The sequence below is a fragment of the Sturnira hondurensis genome, unplaced genomic scaffold, assembly GCF_014824575.4.
Source record: "Sturnira hondurensis isolate 20B ecotype Veracruz unplaced genomic scaffold, ASM1482457v3 Scaffold0014071, whole genome shotgun sequence".
NCBI lineage: Eukaryota > Metazoa > Chordata > Mammalia > Chiroptera > Phyllostomidae > Sturnira > Sturnira hondurensis.
Genome location: NW_028086702.1, coordinates 69,457 through 91,074, shown reverse-complemented (window position 1 = coordinate 91,074; position 21,618 = coordinate 69,457). Strand labels below are relative to the sequence as shown.

The window sequence follows — 21,618 nt, the reverse complement described above, 5'->3', positions numbered from 1 at the left end:
CTTTCTAAAATGCAAATATGATCACAGAGCTTCCCTGCTTAGAATGCTCTAATGACTCCTTTACATCTAACTGGATAAAATTCAAAGTCCTCTTTTGGTACCTGCATAACTTTCTAGCCTAGTCCCCTGCCACTCTCTGCTTTTTCCCTGAGCCCTTTACACTCCAATGACATGAACTGCTCAGAGTTAACCAAACACACCATGGTCTTTTGTGATCGTGGCTTTGCATGCAAAATTTCCCCTGCTACTTTCTCAGCTCAGGGTAGTAACTTTTTCTCATGTTCCAGTAGCATTTCCAAATACTAGTTTTATAACTCTTGTCCCATTATATCATAGTTACTTTTTCACTCGTTTGTCTTTACTACTAGACTGCCAGCTTTCTGTTTGGGAAGAAGGTAAACATTATAGAGGATATTCAGACTTTGAATGGTTCTAGACAGCATTTAAGCTTTCTTTGGACCCTGAGACACTATGCTATTCTCTAATGTTCACTTCTTCTCCTTGTCTCATCCCTCCCCCTGGTGGAGGTGTTAAGAAGCAGTGGAATGGTTATATGGCCAAAGATAAGACAAAGCAGCTTGGCTGATCCACAACCTGGATAAATATCTGCCTCATATAATTTTTAAGCAAATGAAAAGGTGGTTACTGGGCCTTGGATTTAGGATGGGCTGGGAGGAGCTTTATATCTTATCATTTATCAGATGGCAGACTCTGATTTCAATCCTTAGAGCTGTAGCGGGGCGGGGGGGGGGGGCGGTCAATACACCCAGCACAATAGCACAGGAAGAAATAGCCGGTAGAGATCTTCCTTGTTCTGTCCTCTGCCTGCAGCTGAGACAACCATGTTCGCAGGAATGTTTGCCTTTGGATGATTATGCCCTAGAGCAATGAATCAAATACCCATCACAGCCACATAATAGGTGTTCTCCCCAATTGCAGTGGGCCCTATCTCCCAAAAATGTCACGGGGAAAGTCTTCATCTTTAATCAGAACAATATCCAGTTAGCACCGCCTTCTGACCCAGTTGAAGATACCCTAATCTTTGAAAGAGTATTTAGTTGCCTGTGCAAGGCAGCCAGTTTTTCAAGCATCCCTGGATATAGAGTTCCCTAGGTATGGTGGCCTTAGATGTACTCTGGGTTGGTCTGACTGGTGATTCCCATGTAAGGACCTTGCCAGGCAGGTGAAAAAGATTAGATATCAGCCTGGTTGAGGTGAATCTCACCTGTAAAAACAACAAAGTTTTAGAAAACTCAATGAATTTAAAATCATCATAGAAATTCTCCTTCATGGCTACTGTAAATTTCATAATATGCTATGTTTGCACTACAGTGAGACTTCTAGCAGCAAGGATGTGTTTTACTTTTAAGTGAAGGAAAGGAAATTAATGTAATCTATTTGTCATCAGGAGAGACCACCTTTAAAAAATCAAATAGCTCCCACAATGTCATTTTATACACATGTCAAAGACAGGAAAAGAGGATCTGCTCTTAGGTGTCCAGCTGGCTGTGTCCTGATTGAAGAAAAAGAATTCAGTTGCTACCAGGGGTAACATAAAATAAAACACAAACAAGAACTAGTGGGTGTGGTCCTCTGAAATTCTTAGGTTTCTATGTTCAGAGTAAAAATTACCCTACCCACAAAATGATCATTGATGACATCATTTATGATGCCTTTGCCCTTCAGTTGGCACTGCACAGGCACTGCTTGGTTCTTCACCACGTCTGTAAAGTGCATTGCCACCAGCGGGGAGGTGTAGTTAACCTGTAAGTAGAAGAACAACAAATTCTAAGTGTGAGAAGGGGTGGCTGTATGGGAGGACAATGGGATGAAAGTGATCAGACATTTAGTGCATGATAGGATAACCTCCAAAAGAAAACAGAGTAAATCCCATGATTCCAAGTCACAAATGGCTAAAGCAAATGATGTGCTCTCTCTGCCCTGGGACAGTGGGGAAACACATTTCTCTCATAAGTCACTGTCAGATGTCTGATTGTCCTCTGAGGAAAACCAATTCTAACTCAGTATGATATGATTTCCTGAATACCACACCATGAATCAAATCAGAACTAGTGTCTGTCAAGTGTTTACTAGAGATGAAGCTTTCACTACCCCAAGGAGAAACAAGGAAGTGGGATTATTTGGGCAAAATTTGTGCAACAGCAGTGATTTGTCTGTTCCTGAGTCTGTCACAATGCTATGTGATATTGGGCAAGTCACTTCTTTCTGAACCCAAGTTTCTCCATCTGTAAACTGAAGGAGTTAGACCACACAATATCTGAAATTCCTTTAGATATGGTAGAAAGAAGTGATTGTGATAGGAATTGGTAGAGTAGGCTCCTGGTCTTGGCCAGCAGCTGTTCACTCCACTGTTACTACCCACAGCTCCCTAATTCGCATAGATCCCAGCCAGCATTTCCTTTGCCTCTAAATCCCTTTCTGACAGCAAAGACTGAAGAGGGTACAGGCTTACGTGAGTCAGTTTGCCGTAGTAAGGGTAGTAGCGGAGGTCAAAAGAAGCAGACTCTGGGTAGTAATTGATGGATCGGATGTCGTTTTCATCACCTCTCTGTAAGTAAAAGCAGGCATATGTGGGGTGTTGGGTCACTCAGTTGGTTGGATCCTGAGCTAAAGGGACCTGTACCCCAGGTGAAGTCACTGTGTGACCCACAACCACCTGTCCCAAGAAGACCATGAAAGCAGAATGGGGCAGAGCTCAACTCAGGCCTATCCCCAGAGGAGTATTTCCAGGGAAACACTGTGCTTTGGCTTTTCAGTTGAAAAAATACTGACTACAACACCTGGACTGAGGAGGCCAAAGGTGCTCAGTATGGCTCCTAGGGAACCCAGACAGAAGGGCTCCAAAGGACTTGTAGTACCTGGTACTGCTCTGGCAAGAAGAGCTACCATGCCAGCCCCTATCCAAAGAATCAGACTGGGCCTAGCACTGTGTTGGACTTCGGAGCTGAAACAGGTGTAAGTTGGAATGTGTTTAGTAAATCCCACCCACAATAACTTACCCACTGTGGATTCAGTTCTGTTGGAAGACAGATCAGATGCACAGGGACACAGCTTATAATTGGCTCACCTGAACTCATGTCTCTGAACACATTCTCTGTAGTGCTTAATAACAATAGGTGGAGTCAGGAAGATGAACAAGTGGGGCCCAGTACTGGAAATGATTAAATAAACAAGTCTACCCTCATCATAACACACCAGGTAGGGGATTGCCCATTCTACTTATGCATTTGTCTTGCCCTAAAAAGCAGAGGTCTGGGGGCTAATAAGGGGCAAATTGTGTACCACTACTAGGAAATCACTCACTAGGGTCATGTGATGACTTCTGTATATCATTCTTAGTATAGACTATCCCTAATTTATTCTAGTAATTACCTCATCCTGCTTGATTTCCACAAGTGGGTGTGGATTTGACCAGTATTTATTATTATAGAATGCATAAAGACACTTAATGTTTCTCTTTTTAAATAAAAGGACAGTTTCCAGCAAATTGATTTAGGTTGAAAATGAATGGCTTCTACTAGGGAACTATAAGCAGGACTCAATCCAATTAATACACTGGTTTTAGACCCAGTTGGTCTTTACGATTCATTTATACATTCTTCTAAAAGGCAATGAAATTCATTTTTCATGAATGGTATGTGGAATCAATTCTACTAGTTTATGGCCACACCTCACATGTATGTATATTTATTTACACATACTCACATACATGTGAACAGAATGAATGTCCTTCTACCTTGTTCACCTGGCAAACATGACCTGACCTCTCAAAGGTCATCTTCAACGTCACCAAGCCCTCCCCACCAGCCGTCTGGAACCAACCTTCCCTGGTCAATGCCTCCATTGCACCTTCCATAGCACCTGTAATACTTGATTGTCCTAATTTCAGAGAATGGCATGTTTACCTTGGCACTCCCAAAACCTAGTAAAGTACCTACCTGATGTATAATAAGTGATCAGTAAATGCTGCCTTTGCTGTTTTCTGATCTGCCACCACTAAAACTGGAGTTTTGAGCTGTATTTGTACTACTGAGATGGCATTACCTGGCTTCACACATTTGCAAGACAATTGTCCAGGGCTAGGGGCACAGTTGATGCTGTCAAACAGGAGGGAGCTACCGCCAATTTAAGAAGCAAACCTTAGATCTAGGGCTTTTTCTTACAAAGGAGCTAATTAGGGCAGATGAGATAGGAGTTAATGGTCCCTTAAAGGACAGTTAATTACCATATTAATGGAGTTGTATTTATACTCCCTTGCAGTCATTTGTTATTGCAACACAAGTGCCACTGGTCATTGCTGCAAAAAAGTAAAATTTAGTTTTAAAAGCAGGGACTAATGACTGTAATGAAAGCTGTTTGTTTAGTTCAAAGAAACAAGTAATTAGAGCTGAAAGCAAAAGTGTAAACAGAATCCCAATTAATGACTTGGTATATTGTTGTTCCCTGCTGTGGCCCTTTGCTGAGGTTCAGTCTTTGGTTTTCTCAGGTATAAATCAGCACATACATACACTACATGCACAGACACACAGGAATTCAATGCTTTCTGGAAATAGGGAGACCCTGAAGTTACTAAAGGGAGGTGCGGGTATAAAAAGATTAACTCTTTCCCTAACCCATAGCCAACCATTCACGGTAAAACCTTGGAAGGGATGAACCACCTTTTTGCACAAAGTACATGTGCTAATAATGCTTACTCAAAAAGAAACTTTACCTGAACTTTGCAGGAAACCTTCACAGGATCTCCAAGCTCAGGACGAAAGCCTACAATCTATCAAAAGAAAACCAGTGTTTTGTTTTTTTTAATCAAACAGATTTGACAGTAAAAATTGGGCTTTTATAAATTCTATTCTACTTTCTCAGAAATGTTACAAAAGTGGGGGGAAGCAAAATATCTTCAGAGCTGTGCAACTCAGCTTACTCCTTGTACTTGTGTCTGATATTTTTACAGTGGCAATTGTAGTAAGATAACACTAAAGATGTAAATAACTTTCTGGCTTCAAGACGGGTGTGCCTGGTAAGGCTCTGCCAAACATAAGACGTGGCAGCAGAGAAAGAAAATGCATTTCTTGTGATATGAGCATTGTCCCTCACCCCATCCCCATGTCATCCTCTCTTCCAAATAACTCAGGATCTCATTGCCAACAGAGAGCATCAAAAGGGGCAGGTTTGGGGGTGCAGGAGAAGAATGGAAATAGGGAGTGTTCAAGGAGAAAAAAGTATTATTGCTTGATAGTTTGTCTGATTGTTTATATTACTGATGCTGTCAGTAAAAATGACCAAACCGGTAGTGTGTGGAGACAGAGCCCCGGAAAAATGGAGTGTCCAGAGCCCTCCTACCGGACTCATCCACTTATCATCGCCAGAGTGTCAAGGACCAATATACCCGGTTCATCTTTAGAAGAATGCAGGGTTGTCCAGTAGAGTAGCCAAAAGTAGGGTCCTCCAGGCCAGAGCAATTCTTCAGGAAGGAGCGCTTAAATTGACAGGCCTTCTTGTCCTCATCTTCATTTCCATCTTGGATGAAGTACTGTCCCGGGGGACAATCTACATTCATTTCCTCTTGAAGACTGTCATTATAACCTAAAGTGTGTATAGGTGGCAAAGGGCCATGTTAGATAGGAGCTATAGGGGAAGGCCATGTTTTCAGTAGTCTTCCTCCCTTGTTTTTTTTTTCCTCCAGCTTGTTTGTGCTCTTCAGGAAACCCCCTAAATATGCCCTAGGCCCCTTGACAAGGGATTACGTGCCCAAGGCCCTTCATTAGCAATATATCTTGGGGAAGCCTTCCAGGTGTCCCCTCAGCTCACTTTGATTGCCTGCCCCCTTACTTGTCATTCCTTCAGAACTTTTGAATATCCATTTCTGGGTCACTTTATAACTTCTACTTTCCATCATTTCTTTTCAGATATAGTAACTTGTAAATGTAGAGCACTGCCTCTTTTACTTCTAGGAGAGGAGTAGGCACATAGGCAAATTTTGGAAGATGGACTAGATCATGTCAAGGCACGGCATATTATAAGGCAGCAAAGCTCCTGGGTTAAAGTTCTTTAAGTTCAGCCTAGGAGACATATTCCTTTGAGGTCAATGAGAGGCACTGATGCAGGAGAGTAAGAAGTATGTGTTGTGGAACCCATGAAAGGGGAGGAAAAAGAGGAGGAGGAGGAGGAAATAAACTAGCTCTTCATTCTTTACAGAGGGAAGTTAGCACTGCAAAATAGAAGCTTAGGTTGAAAGCAGCAACCAATGACAATCATAGTGTCTTCACTGAGAGGGTTTGAGGGTGAGATCTTGTGTGCTGAAACCTGAAGCACTTCTAGTTAAGTGTCCCTTTACATTGAATGGAATGCAATATGAGTCCAAGGTATACTTACTAGGGAGAGAGCTAAAAGGGGCTATGTGTGAGCTGAATCTTTGGGTTACTAGATGTCATAGATCTAGGCTTTGGAAGTTACTACTAATTCAATTATTTCTAATTTGGTTCTAAATGATAGTGTCAGATAGTCCTGTTAGATCCAGCCCCTATGCATTCATGTTTCAAGTAGCTCGGTTTTTCAGAAGAGATTGTGTACCTACAATATACTAGAGGTAAAACTCCAAATGTACTGCTGGATCCTCATCTAGACAGGTTGTAACCTGGGTTTGATATTATTAGGAAGCAACTGGGAATTTTAAATCTATTCCAGTTACGGCTAAGCCTTTATTATTTCTCAGACAAAGCTTTGTTCATTCAAGGCTTTGTTTTAATCATGTTTTAGAGCAAGAACTATGTTCAAATAATAACTTTCTAAATAGATTCTCTAATCACATGCTCATTGTTTCTCTTAGGATAGTTCCATCAAAAATAATGTGACACCGGCATGACCCTTATTGCAAAATCCCAGGCCTCATGGGAATGAAAGTGATACTCTGGGATTTTTATTTCAGAGATGTATTCATTTAAAATAGGGCATATTATCTATGCTTAGGGAAAAAAACAGTGCTTTTCCTCATGTTCCCCACCTCTGTTATCAGGTCAGAATTGGTATTTCTCCATCTACTAGTTTCTCAGAGGAATTTCTTCAGCGGAGATTTCAGCAGTACATTTGTAATAGCTCACAAGCATTTTAAAAGTAAAAAAGATATTGTTCCGGCTATGATGTCCAAAATGGAATTACACAGAGTCAGAATGAACCCAGCCTCCCTCATTTTATAGGTAAGGCACCAGAAGTTTAGACTTACCCCAAATAACACTGAGCGTTACTTATACAAAGTTGAGTTTCTAATTCCTGGTCATATGCCGGTAGCAAAGAATTGTGAAAAGCAGCACTTCTAACGCTTTAAATGTTATACAAATCACCTGTGGATCTTGTTAAAGTGCAGATCCTGATTGAACATGTCTGGGGTGGGGCCTGAGGATCTGCCCTTCTAACAAATTCCCAAGTGGTGCTGATGCAACTGGTCCCTGGATCACCCTTTGAGTAGCAAAGGTGTCAAAAACATGGGCATGGGTTTAAACATTGATTCTACTGCTGGGAGACTTTGATCATGTCAATTCCCCTTTCTGAGCCTCAATTCCCCCATTTTACAAATGGGGACAATAGACTCTGCAGTTCAGTGTTAAAATTAAATGGAAAAATGTGTGCATTTTAATAACACTTCCCATCACATAAGAGATTGTTTTCCTCTTAATTCAGTGTACATTCTACTGGCCACTTCTACCTCCCTTGCCCCACTTCAGCCAGGCCAGGCCATCTAAATTAGTCTAGCTGCCTTTTTCCCCCCACAAATAATAGGTCGGTAAGGTAACCTCACTGGAGCTCCTCTTTTTTGTTTTTTACTTTATACAATCCAATTAAAAATAGGCAAGGGACCTGAATAGACACTTCTCCAAAGAGGACATACAGATGGCCAATACACATATGAAAAGATGTTCAATGCCACTAATCATCAGAGAAATGCAAATTAAAACCCCAATAAAATACCATCTCACACCTGTAAGAATGACTATCATCAATAAATCAACAACCAACAAGTCCTGGTGAGGATGTGGGGAAAGGGGAACGCTTTTGTACTGTTGGTAGAAATGCAGATTGGTGCAGCCTCTGTGGAAAACAGTATGGAGATACCTCAAAAAATTAAAAATGGATCTGCCTTTTGACCCAGTGATTCCGCCTCTGGGAATATATCTACAGTAACCCAAAACACTAATTCAAAAGAACATACATACCCCTATTTTCATTTCCGTGTTATTTACAATCACCAAGATATGGAAGTAGCTCAAGTGCCCACCAGTAGATGAGTGGATAAAACAACTATGGGACATTTACACAATGGAATTCTACTCAGCCATAAAAAAGAAGAAAATTTTACCCTTTGTTACAGTATAGATGGGTCTGTAGAACATTATGCTAAGTGAAATAAGCCAGTCAGAGAAAAACAAATACCATATGATTTCACTCATATATAGAGTCTAATGAACAAACTAAACTAACAAGCAAAATAGAGACATACTCATAGATGGAGAGCAGGATGACAGCTAGTATGGGAGGGCAGGTTAGGGGGTAGAGGGATTGAGCAAAAAGGAAAAAGGACATTGACATGGACAAGTGTAGTGATTGCAGTGGGAGAGAGGGGGTATAAGGGGACTAAAAGGTAATCAGCGGAGCTCCTCTTTGGTAGCTGGATAAATACAAAGGCTGTGTGCTCTGTGTTTAACCCTAGCCAAGCTGCTACCTCAGATTTCATCACATGGAAGGGCTTCTCAAAAAGCCATTCATTAGTTCCTAAAACTGAATATGATGATGTTATAGAGATCGGCATCTCGAACACTTCTGATGAAAATGTAGAAGTGACTGCCCCCCAGAGATGCATCCTCTAACTCCCTTCTGGAATGCATTAAATAAAGACCCTTGCTCTCTTACTTCTAGATAGCTCATCTCCAAGAAATGAATTATCTTACCTTGAGAAAGTATAGGAGACAGGGATCTTCCAGTTCTGGAGAACACTATTCTTTTCTCACTGCTACTTCCCTGCTCCCAGAATTTTTAAAAAATAATTGATCATATTGAGCCATCTGGATGTGCCTAGGACATAACTAGGTGCTATAGGGTGTTCAAGAAGAGAAGACAAATTCTCTGCCCCAGTGGATTTCTCATATTGCTGGAGAATTCGCTTATATGTTTTCAAGGCAATGTGCAACCATAAATTAGAGTAGTTTTTATCATATCTACAGGTTCTGAGGGGGATGCAAGGTAAGGAAAGACCAGAATGGGCTGGGGTTAGTAAGAGTCTGTCAGGTGAATTTTGAATTCCCACCCATAATCTTTCCAAAGAGATTTGGCCATTCAGAGGAACTTACCCTGGAGAAAGCCATTTAGGCTAATCACATAATGCTGCCAAGTGTCAGGTTCAGAAACGTTGAAGTTGAAGTTAAGGCTATGGGCGAAGGGTCTGATCATAACTCCTGGCAATGGAAACAGATTTTGGATATATTAACCCATTCTTGGGATAATATTTTAGTATTGATTCCCATGAAACCATTTCCCCCCAGGCAATGAAAATGAAAAGGACCATAATTTGCCAAGTACCATTTTACTTTTACTCTTAATAATTGAATCTCTAAGTCATTACCGGGAAGAGCCAAAGTTAATTGAGGCTGAACATGCTGTGCAAGCAGATTTCTGTCCAGCAAGTTCTGATAACACAGGGCATTTGAACACTCACCAGGAGGCTTCACCCTCTCAGTGAAGGTCGGCATGTAAGGACTGATGTTCAGAAATAGCGTGTACATGCAGAGAGTGATCACAGCAGCCAGGGAGGCATAGAAGAAGAAGTAAATGACTAAGATCATGCCTGCAGAACAATCAGAGATAAAAGTGGTCAGTGCTTGCCAACAGGCTCTGCCTCCTCACTTGAACTTGTGAATCAGAACCAATCCAAAGTAGATGGCATTTTTTTATAATTCCTCAAGATTCAGTATATCTGTCCTTGTTCATTCAGATTTCACCAATTTGGAATTGGTGAGAATTGTGTCAGAGGGCTGATTGCAGTTTACCTTTATAGTATCTCTGATGGAAGAGCTCATTGAACAAATAATGACCATGAACAAGATTACAGAGGAGTAGAATTTAAAGTACTGCAGAGGAAAAATTGCTTGGGGGTCCTCTGAACAATAGTTGATGTCCTAAGTATAAATCATTCTTCATTATTCATTAAGGCAGGTGTCCTGAAGAGTCCTAGCAGCTTGGTTCCAGTGATTAGATATATTTGCAAGGTATGGAAACAGTATTTCTTGTCACATAGCCTGTAATTCAAGCTTTTGATTAATTTTCATGGGACTTGCCTCTAATCAAGGCAAAGCGAGGTTTCACTCTACTTATTTCAAATCTTATTCATCTTTAGCAAAAGTTTAAGTGGCTCTGCTTAAAAAAAAAAAACACTAACACAGTATAAGAAAGGAAGGAGTAGGAAACTCCTTAATTACTGACACTTGGTACCCGTGAGCTCTACCTGTGAGCTTGGGCAAATTACAGAACATCTCTGCACCCCAGGTTCCTAGCAGGTAAAATGGGAATAAGTTTACCACTTGTCTCATACCCTTCTCTACATGTGTAACAGTACAGTAGTCCCCGCTAATCCATGGTTTTACTTTCTGTGGTTTTAGTTACCAATGGCCAATACTGTGGTCCAAAAATATTAAATGAAAAATCCCCAGAATAAACAACTCATAGGTTTTAAATTGTGCACCATTTTGAGTAATGTGGTGAAATTTCACCCTTTCCTGATCTATCCTGTCCAGGATGTGAACCATCCCTTGTCCAGGGTATCCAGGCTGTACATGCTCCCTGCTCATTAGTCACTTAGTAGCCATCTTGGTTATCAGAATGACTATCAAGATATCACAATGCTTGTGTTCAAGTAACCTTTATTTTACTTAATAATGCCACATTCTTGTAACTTTTATTACAGCATATTGTTATAATTATTTCATTTTATTATTAGTTATGATTGTTAATCTCTTACTGTAATTAAGACCTCTCACTAGAGGGTCTTGGAATGTATCCCTTGTGGGTAAAGGGGGAATACTGTATTGGGAATTCAGTCTTCTCTTATATTCTATCCTGACCTTACTATTTCCTAACTGTTTAATCTTAGACATGCTGTTGACCTCTCTGGACCTCAATTTCCTCATCTATAAAATGAGGGCAATAATAGTACTTGAATAAGGCATATAAATAGCATACCACAGAGCCTGGAAGATACCAAGTACTTTATAAATTAGTCTTCATCACTGTTATTATTAATATTATTATTGCTATAGGACCAGAAGCATAATTGTGTGAATTCCTCCTCTGTGGGTTGTATTAGATTTGCCCAGGATTAGGCAGTACTGTATGAGGTACATGAGAGTGAGATTGTTGCTGAGAAGCTCTTTTCAAGTCTTCCTTGAGGCTCTCTCAGCTCCACTCACAACACTGACATGATGTTGCAGCTACACATTTGAACTGAATCATGAACCAGAAACTGGAACAAAGCATGCAAATTTGCTGTACCCAAAGCCAAATCCAAGTACTAGTTTTCAAATTGAACCATGAATGAAATAAAAATTAACCAAAAAGTGACTGGAGGAGAGGAAAAAAATCCTTAGTAATGCAACTGGAAATGTAACATGGACAACAGGGTGGAGAGTGCCTGTGGGAGTGGGGTGGTGGGTGCGTAGGGCAAAGGAGAGCAATCGGGGAAAACTGAGATAACTGTAATAGAACAATAAAAAAGATAAACTAAAGCATGACTGGATTATGAACACATTGATTCAGCTGGAGTCCCTGGAGAAGAAACAGCAGCACCTATGTGGCTGTGATACTTGGCTACTGCCCACTGGCTGTCCTAATGGGATGTGCCCTGTGCCATCTTCTCCATTCCTTTACCATCATCCCCATCCTAGTGATGGATTAACAGCTGAAGGCAAGCTGGAGGACTAGAAGACTGTTTCATGGATGAAAGGAAAGCAATAGAATACAAGAAAACTCCTTTGGAAATAACTTTCCGCTTGTGACCAGGAAGCTATAGATGGGAGAGTGGCACTAGCAATGAGTCTCGGTACTCCCAGTACTACCACTTATTAACTATGTGACTTTAGACAAGTTACTTACCCTCTCTAAGCCTCAGTTTCTGCATCTGTAAAATGGGGATAATAATATTACTACCTCATATGGTTCTTGTCAGTACCCAATAAAATAACAAGTAATCCCTAAGAATAGAGGTTTCCCAGCTATCAAAGGAAAAGATTAGAATATAATAATAGGCGGGTGAATATGTTGGTCATGTTGCTGTCCATGCTCCAGTGGGCACCTAGTTCACAAGCAGGAGTGCAGCAAGGCATATGTTTGGTAGTCTAGATTTTAGTAGCATAATATTCCCTTTGCTCGGGGGTAGCTGAACAGAAGAAGCCAGAGTTTCTGGACTGTTCTTAGACCTGCTACCAAGAGGCCTGGATATGGTCTAGATTTTAGTATCATAATATTCCCTTTGCTCAGGGGTAGCTGAACAGAAGAAGCCAGAGTTTCTGGACTGTCCTTAGACCTGCTGCCAAGAGGCCTGGATATGCAGTGTCCCCACTGCCATATCTTCCCTGGGGAACTTGAAACTTCCTCCTTCATCCTTACTTACTGGCCTATGGCTTGTTCTCCCTGGGAGCAATTGGGATCAGCTCATCTACTGAAGTTCCAATAGATGGCTATTTGTGGGTTAATGTAAGACACCCTCTCCCAGAATCACACTTGCCTTTCACAAGGCCTGTTTTTCCAGTCCTCTTTAGGCAAGGGAGAAACAGCTGTGCTCCCTTTGGAGCCCCAGTGAATGTCCAGAATTTGTCTGCAGCTTCCAGAATGTTGGAATGTTCCCTGAATGGTACATTTGTTCCAGTTGAGCTCTTGAGGGGTGGGCAGGAGTAGGGCTGAGAAATGAGGAGGGGTGAGGGAAGCAGGACTGGCTATTTCACCCTGACTGAGCTGAATTAGAAACATGCACAATATGGGAGAGAATTCCTAGCCAAAGGAGCCTTTAGAAGGCATGACCATCAACTTCAGCAACCTAGACCCTTGGCACTAAGGAACTGTTATTTCATCCATGGCATCCTCTATTTTGTTTTCTTCTCCAAAGCAGAAGCTGCTCTTTTTCTGGGCTGCACAGAGAGTGTGTCAACTGTGGCTTTGACCACAGGCAAAATCTATTGAGGAGAAGGTTCAACACTAATAGTTCAAGAGGTGAGTAGGACCCTGGGAGAGGAGTGCTGGGGAAATTGTGAAGTGAAAGTGGTGGCAGCATGTGGTACAAAGAGGAAATACTAAGGCATTTGATTCCCCCATTGATCAAGCGATGTGGGGGCTCAGCCTTAATCTCTAGAGATGATCCCTTTAAACCTAATTTCTCTGTGTACACCATGGGAGCAAAAAGCACCAACAAACTGGGGCCAGGGGCAGGTCTCCTGACTCTCCTTCTCTAGCATTTGTAGGTGATAGTTTTCAGAGTACTTTCAACCTTACTATTGTGACATCTATTGGAGCCTCAGGCTGATCCTGTGAGAGAGGCAAAGCAGGGATTATTTCTGTCATTTGGTGAGTGAGGAAATTGAGGCTCAGTGAGGGTAAATAATGAGCCCAAGGCCACACAGATAGAAGGTGACAGGGCTGGGACTTCAAAAAATTTATGTGGTTTTACAACTCATTCTTACTGTCTCTCTGCATTGCGAATGATTTTGAGCCAAGTGGATTTCAGGTATGCAATCAAGTTTCTTCAACCACTTGGAGTTTGTTCTGATGGGATGTGCCCATAGTCCAGGCATTTCCCTACGCATTGATCCTTTTACATGATATCTAAGAGAACTTTGCAGACAAACCCATTCAACATATGGTAAAGGAGTCCTAGACATCGAGCCAATAGGAAAGGACACCCTACTGGGGCAGTGGGACAACTGGGACTTACTCCAACTCTGACCTGTTCGGGCCAGAAACATCCTTTTTTCCGGATCCCACAGGTATTCGTTCATGATCTGCAATTTCCGCCACCAGGTGTTGCCTGTTGGCTGACCCTGACCCTCTTCCTCCTCCTTTTTCTCCTCTTTTTCCCCCTCCTCTTCCTCCTCCTCCTCCTCCTTCAAATCGGGTACCAACATCACCCGAGCCTCTTCTTCTGCTTCTTCCTCTTCATCTGCTAAGTAGTTCTGGTTCACTTCATCCTGATCATCCTGGAACAGTGACAAAACACAATTCCCCTTTTGTAAAAATGTCCAGTGGCACATCCCACCAGCCAAATATAAATGGAAAACAACTCAATATTTGGAAATGCTTCAAATTTTCACTTCCCCATAAACATACCCATTGTTACAAAAGGTGTATTTTCTTTCTCTCTGTTATTTTGGAAGAAATATCCTTTCTATGACCCATTTTGATCCAATATCCTTTCCATAGAGATATAAGTTTTATTATCAGCTTTAGGCATTTGAGCTCTTTCCCTAGGACTGCTTCTGTCACTACTCTGTCCCGGGGCCTTGGCCTCCTGCTTGACTTTGGCTTGTCAGGACAGACCTGAGATCACTGCTGGAGGATGGGGTAGTTTCAGACACTTGTGTCTATGATGGTAATTTCTCAGTCCAAACTAGCTTTATCATAACACCCAGTAGACTTTCAGCTGCTGTACCTCACCACCCCAAGTTATGGTAAAAAATAGCCCTGGGTAGCTAAAAAATAGATATCAGGTGGGGAGACCAACTGCTGGACCCCCTTCTCAAAACTTAGACTTCCTTCCCAACAGGAACAAGTGATGGGGGGCTATTTGCTACTTCTTTGACTGTTATCTGATCTGGAACCTCTTTCTGCCTTAACCTAGTTGAACAGACCACCTGAGGGCTGGGATCCCAACTGATACTTCCTTAGTCTCCACCATCCCAAACCCCCTAGGCAAAAATCTTGGCACATAGTAAGTGCCCAGCACATATTTATTGATTGATTGATTGCAGCCATTACTTGAGATCTGAAATTGTAATCTTCTCTGAGTGGTTCTAAGAAAATTAAACCAAGGAAACAAAACAAAACAAAAACCCAGACTTCACCAAATGGTATTTCAAATGCCTCCCAGTCATAGGCCAGAGAGTTGGATCTTTGCTCTTTATGGGTCTGCCAAGGCTCACTGCAGCAGCAGAAAATGAGGTCGCCCTCTCTTGTCTCTGCTGTCCAAAGCTGGAGAGTGGCAGGGCCTGTGCACCTGTTGGGGTTGGATGTGTCAAATGATAGAGGCCAGGGGCTCCTTGGTGCCCCCTCCATGCCTGATTCCTCAAAGGCCATTTAGAGGACACTTGACTAAAAATTCTGCCATTAGTGAGGAGTGGCCTCAGAAAATTGGATTGTTCAGAATCGGTAAAAGTGATACAGAATGATAAGGCTACACTCTCAGCATTCAGTCTGCCCAGCACTATCTAGCTCTTGATTACAAGCACCATTGAGTTACTGTCTAATTTGTTAAAATGTACAGCTTTATATCATACACCATATCAGAACTGACAGTGACCTTGGAAATTCACTTGCCCATCTGAGGCTCAGAGGGGGAACAGAACAAAGCCACACAGCAAGTTCGTGATAAGAGTTGTCAGTCTCAGAACTTTTGTTTCTCAATACCTTGAACAAGGATGTTTCTACTCTATCACATTGAGCACAGGTGCCTAAAGGTGATTTAGCAGATTTATGGAGAACAACAATGTGTTACATTCCGTGCTCCCGAAAATATTGTATTTGCTTATAAATGAGGATTTATGACTCTGACATGGATTCATAGTGTAAGACTTAGGAAAATAAACTCTATTACTCAATGTTAAATGGATTAATAAATGTTCTTAAATCTCACTTGGGTGTGAATATATGTACATATTTTACCTCCTGAAGTACATTCTGAGCACCCAGGGAGTAGGGTCCATATTTTCTTACTCCTTGATGTCCCACCACAGTGTGCAGCCCACAGCTAGGTAAAGGGTGGGTACTGAACAATTGTTGATGATAACTGCCTGACTCTGGAGAAATGTTCTCACAGAACTCATCGCTTTCACCTCAGCAGTGATGTGAATTGCAGTGAGTACTCATCATGGCCCCAGAGAATCTACTGCAACTGAGAATCTCAGAGAATTTGAAGTGTAACATTTCATCATGGAGGGATTTACATTTCCTTTATATTTCCTGAACAAGTTCCTTTTCTCACCTTGTTACCTATATGCCTGCCCTCCACTTTTGCTTCACAGAGGAGTCAGCTGGCCCTGGTTTCAGCCCGACCTTATCTGTAGATATGAGCTCTCATGATAATCCTATCAAAGATAGCTTGTCATTAAAGCTTTACCCTTGTGGGAAGAATTAATCTTCTACGAGCTGATTTCCCCATGGCTGTCATGATGCCTCAGTAATCAAAAACTTTAAATATCTTTTTCCTCTCCCCTGCTTGCAGGTATAGGAGAACCTCACAATGTACAAGCGAGGTGCTTTTGTGCAACTATTTAATGGAATCCAGTAGGGGATTCTTTGGTAATGAGAGGGTCTGTTTTTGTCAGTTCCCCAAAGTAGCACTTCCCTCATGTGATAGTGTGAGTGTGTTGGGATATAGCAGTGGATATGTGCTGGGGCCATCATCTTTCCCTAAAAGGGAAGAGTCTGAAGGATGGAGGGCAGCTCCATTTTGAGCACTCTAAATATATAAACATATAAACAAATATATAAACAAACAGTATAACCCAAAGGACAAATTTTTGTCCTGCATTGAGTAACACCCTGTAAACATTTGAAAAACTGGTTAATTTTAAAAGAGAAATTAGTATACAATTATTCGCTGCATCAAATCATTTCTTTTTAAATTTGATTGTGTTCTCTGTAAAGAGCAAGGCCCCCTGATGCATTGAAAAATCCAAACCAGAACAAAATAGAAACAGACTGATAAATGAAGAGAACAGACTGACAGTTTAAAGTGGAGAGGAGGGTTGGAGGGCTGGGTGAAAAAGATGAGGGGATTAAGAAGTACAGATGGGTCCTTACAAAATAGTCACAGAGATATAAAGCAGAGATATATATACAGCATAGGGACTATAGTCCATAATATCATATAACTATGTAGGGGGCCAGGTGGGTACTAGAAATATCGAGAGGACCATTGAGTATAGTACACGATTGTCTAACCACTTTGCTGTACATCTGAAACTAATACAAAATAATATTGAATGTAAACTGTAATTGGAAAATAAAAAATAAGAAAACAAGAAGATCCAAACCAGTTGACAAATCACTGAAATTATATTCAACACTTTAGAAACATTACATAGAAAAGAAATCGAGTAAGGAACAGTTATATAATTGTGACTACTCTAAGACAGATTGTGACTACTCTAAGAGCTGGAAAGAACTTTGGGATGTCCAAAAAAAGATTCTACAAATTGTGGCTGGAAAGTTAAGGAAAGCCCTTCGTAGGTGGATATGAGGTTAGAAGAATTCATGTTTTCCTCTGCTGGATCTTGACAGTCATCATTTAACTCCCTGATTAAATAAGTGGCCATTCCCAAAGAAAAATGGATTAAGCTTTGTTTCTTCCTGGGGCTCAGATCACAATCCTCTTTGGGGGAGATTTCAGAATATACCTTTTTTAAAAAAAAAGTACTATGTGTACTTTTTTATATATTAATGAATTATAGCAAAGTAAATGCAAAGAAACTTTGGGTTCAAAGAAATTTGCAATGCACCCTGGAGATAAATAGCAACATCAAAGGGGTGTGTGTGTGTGTGTGTGTGTGTGTTGGTCAGGGCAGGGTGGCATGCAAGATGGCAATGAGTGGTGGAGCATGAGAGGGTTGGGGGTTGCATACTGCAAATATAATGGAAAGCCAACAAGATTAGAAGTGAAAAAACTTTCATTCTCACTTTGGTGTGTCTACTAACTTGTAAGTCACTCCTGTGTTCTGAGCCCCAGCAGCTTTCTTTATATTAGGAGTTCTAGAAATATGATGTCTAGGCAGGTGGTGCTTTTCATTTCCTCTCCCCCTTCCCTTCTCTCTTGGTTAAATTTCCTGCTATCAGGATAAAACCTTTACTCCCAAAGGTCTTTTTAAATTCTAGGCTCCCAAGAAAATTTCCTGTCATTCTCTGGCATCTTCCCCTTCCCTTATCTTTCTTCCATAGAAAGAGGGGCTTCCTCTTTCAACCCAGAAATTTAGACTGAAATGGGGTGCTGGGAGTCACTGTTCACTCTTGAAATTATGGGATCTCTTAAATTTCCTGTTCCTGTTCAGCCCAAGGAGAAACAGCCACAGGTGAAAACCTACACAACCCCCACTCCACCCCACTAAAAATAGGCAACAACAAAGCTGTTCCCTGGGACTCACAAGTCTGTAGCGATAACTGTGAGGAAAGGCCGGAGCCCTTCTGGACCGGAGCTGCCTTCTCATGGCTGTTCAGTGGGCAAAGATGCAAAGGCAGGCAAGTGGGTGAAAGTTCTGGAGCTTCTGCTGGTACAGGAGACACTGGTTGCTGGGGCCACTTGGCGCCTAGTAAAAGTGAACCCTTCTGGCATGAGCCCTTCCCCAAAATAATCTAGTGTGCTCCTCTCTCATTGGTTGGCCCCCTCCTTGAATCAAAGGAAAGCCCTATAGAAAAGCAAGCTCATCATCACAGGGAGGGGGAGATATTCTGGGTCACGAGGATGAGCAACTCACCACCCCCCTGCCCTTCTCTAGTGCCTGGGATACTATGAGTCCAATGGAAATCTTAAGTCGTGTTCTTCTCAATTGAGAGTTGGATATCTGTGTGTGCAGGGGGTGGGGTGTGGGTGGGAGTTGGGAGTGAGGGGAGATGGCTAAGAATAACTTTCTTTTTTCATCTGGCTGATCTCATGCAAAAGGATCTAGGGTGTCAGGAAAGATTCCCTTTGCTCTCCCCACCCCACATACACACACTAAGCCACCTACAATATTCCTTGTTTGTGTCAATCCTGAAAATGTGGATTATAAATCCTGATTTTAGAGGCAGGATTTTCTTTACCCTTTCCCACCCCAAAGAGGGTCTTGGACATAATAAAAAGCCCTTTTCTAGCCACATGTCAGAATGGCCCCATCATTCACTGCCCCCCACACACACACCCCTTGGAATCCTGGCCAAATTTCTGTAGTGGTTGAGATCTATATTTATCCCTTAGCATCAGGGCATGGAACAAGCCAGAACTTTGCAGTGTCAGTTTCCCAGACATATATAACTCCTGAAGCCAATGTGGGATCCAACTAAAGAATAGAAACAACTAAGAACATTGTACAGGATTTTTGGTTGTTTGATCCACCCTACCATAGCCTGAGTGGCTAAAAGGCTTAGGTAGAGTTTGTAATCTTTCCTTCACAAATCATCCCCCTCCCATTACATCCAGATGATGGGAAATATTGCATATACTAGGATTCTGGGCAGATTCATAATCAAGAAAAATAACACAATGGCCCTGACCAGGTAGCGGGTTCAATCCCAACTCAGGGCACATGCCTAGGTTGATGGTTCAATTCCCAGTCAGGGCACAATCTAAGTTTCTCTCTCTCACATCTCTCTCTCTCTCTCTCTCTCTCTCTCTCTCTCTCTCTCTCTCTCATCAGTAAACATATCCTCAGGAGAGGATTTTTAAAAAGAAGAAAGTAAAAAAAAGAACAAAGAAAAATTGCATGATAGTTTAGATACATACATAGATAGATAGATGATAGATGGATTTAGCTATCTATTCATAATTCCAAGTCTCAGCTATTCTGATACAGATAGCTTCAATAGTGGTTAATTTAAAATAAAGACTCCGTTTACTAGATTGTTACTAATTGGGACTCCTCCTTAGCATAATCTCCTCCAATACCCTTATTTGAAGACAAAGAGGCCAGTATCAAAAAAGAAACACATTTACCCTTTTGGAGTTCAATAAAAGCAAAATAGATTCCAAGGGATAAACTGGTCTCAGTAGATATCAAGCTCTACCTCTTACACTTTCTCCACTTGAGCCTTTTATGTGATTCCCGATGCTAAATGTGAAATTTCTGAAGCCCTCAGAAGGCTCAAAAAACAAACAAAGGCCAGGTTAACTGGTCTTGACTTACTAAGCCAGAAAAGAGAGCAAAATCGTGTTAGCAAGATTTCAAAAAACAAGAGTGGGAGGCAGTGCTATTTACAATAGTGAAAATATGGAAACAACCTAAGTGTCTGTCAACAGATGAATGAATAAAAATGTGGCATATATATAATGGAATATTGTTTAGCCATGAGAAAGAAGGAAATCTTGCCATTAGTGACAACATGGACTTTGAGGGCATTATGCTAAGTGAAATAAGTCAGAGAGAGAAACACACATTCCATATGATCTCACTGATATGTGGAATTGTGAAACATCAAACTCCTAGAAACAGAGACTAGAATAGTGGTTACCAGGGAATATGTTGGTCAAAAGGTACAAACTTTCAGTTGTAAGATGAACAAATTCTGGGGATCTACTGTATAGCAAGGTGATTATAGTTAATACTACTATTTTATATATACTAAAAGTTGCTAATAGACTGTATCTTAGTGTTCTCACCATAAAACATAAATGGTAATTACGTGGCATAATGGAAGTGTCAGCTGACAGTATGCTGATAATTATTTTGCAGTTTTTAAGTGTGTCAAATCACATTGTGCACCTTAAATTTACACAGTGTTTCATGTCAATTATATCCCAATAAAGCTGGGAAAAAAACAAGGGTTGGAGGACAAAAGAGGACTTGGAGTAATGTGACCTCAGGTAACAAAATAGTCCATTCTCCAGATTATCTTGTTCCCTAACACTGTAGGTAATTTGGGGTTTGCTGTATAGTTAATCTATTTCCAATGTATTTAGATGATAGCCCAGGCTGCCTTCTGGAATGCCAGTTGTTGGGTGGGATAAAATAACAAAATCCCATAGGATCTCAAAGACAAAAACCTGTATTTGAGTCTGCACTAAAAAACCATAGCTAAAGGAGAAAACATTCCTGCCAATTTTGGAAAAGGAGCAATCAGGTTAACAGTGCAGCAGACTGAAGCCAGAAGTGGCAGTGGGACTGTAAATGCAGCAGTGGCTACAGTGGCAAGAGAGGAGGGAGAAAGGAGAGGCTTTGAATGTGACAGTAGATTCAAAGGCAAATGATTCAGGTCTCTAAAACTACATATATACGTCCACTCCCTGGACACAAGTATTAGCAGCTACTTCTATAAGCCCCTTTTCCTAGTTGCCTGTTCCAATAAAACCACATGGTTGCTAATGGGGAACAGAAACAATCTCACAGATTGGGTCCTCCTATTCCCAAAGAAAGAAAGAGATAGTAGCACTCTTCAGAGATATTTCGCTCTAGAATGCGATAGGTTAGTTTATGGCATTTGTTCTTGTGGGTCGTTTCTACTATTGTGGGGGGAGTGGGAGAGAGGAATGTGTCCCACAGCCATCAAAGAGCAGTTTTGTACTTCTACTAGGGATTGGCTAAATCTTCAGGAAATCTCTGGGAGATCATGTACAGTGGAGCTTAAGAGTTGTTTGCCATCTGGCCATGGCTAGTATGGCTCAGTGGATTG

The 21,618-nt window shown here is 41.4% G+C and overlaps 1 protein-coding gene across 1 annotated transcript; it reads right to left on the bottom strand.

The window, feature by feature from the left end:
• Positions 1-1,543: 1,543 nt before the first annotated feature.
• Positions 1,544-18,544, bottom strand: ATP1B4 (ATPase Na+/K+ transporting family member beta 4). The gene is made up of 8 exons (XM_037062496.1): positions 18,402-18,544; positions 13,982-14,243; positions 9,722-9,850; positions 9,357-9,461; positions 5,405-5,601; positions 4,733-4,789; positions 2,474-2,569; positions 1,544-1,764 (listed from the first exon to the last, which is right to left on the bottom strand). Exons 1-8 carry the CDS (start codon positions 18,462-18,464, stop codon positions 1,603-1,605), a joined length of 1,071 nt encoding a protein of 356 aa, XP_036918391.1. The 5' UTR covers positions 18,465-18,544; the 3' UTR covers positions 1,544-1,602.
• Between the last annotated feature and the right edge of the window lie 3,074 nt (positions 18,545-21,618).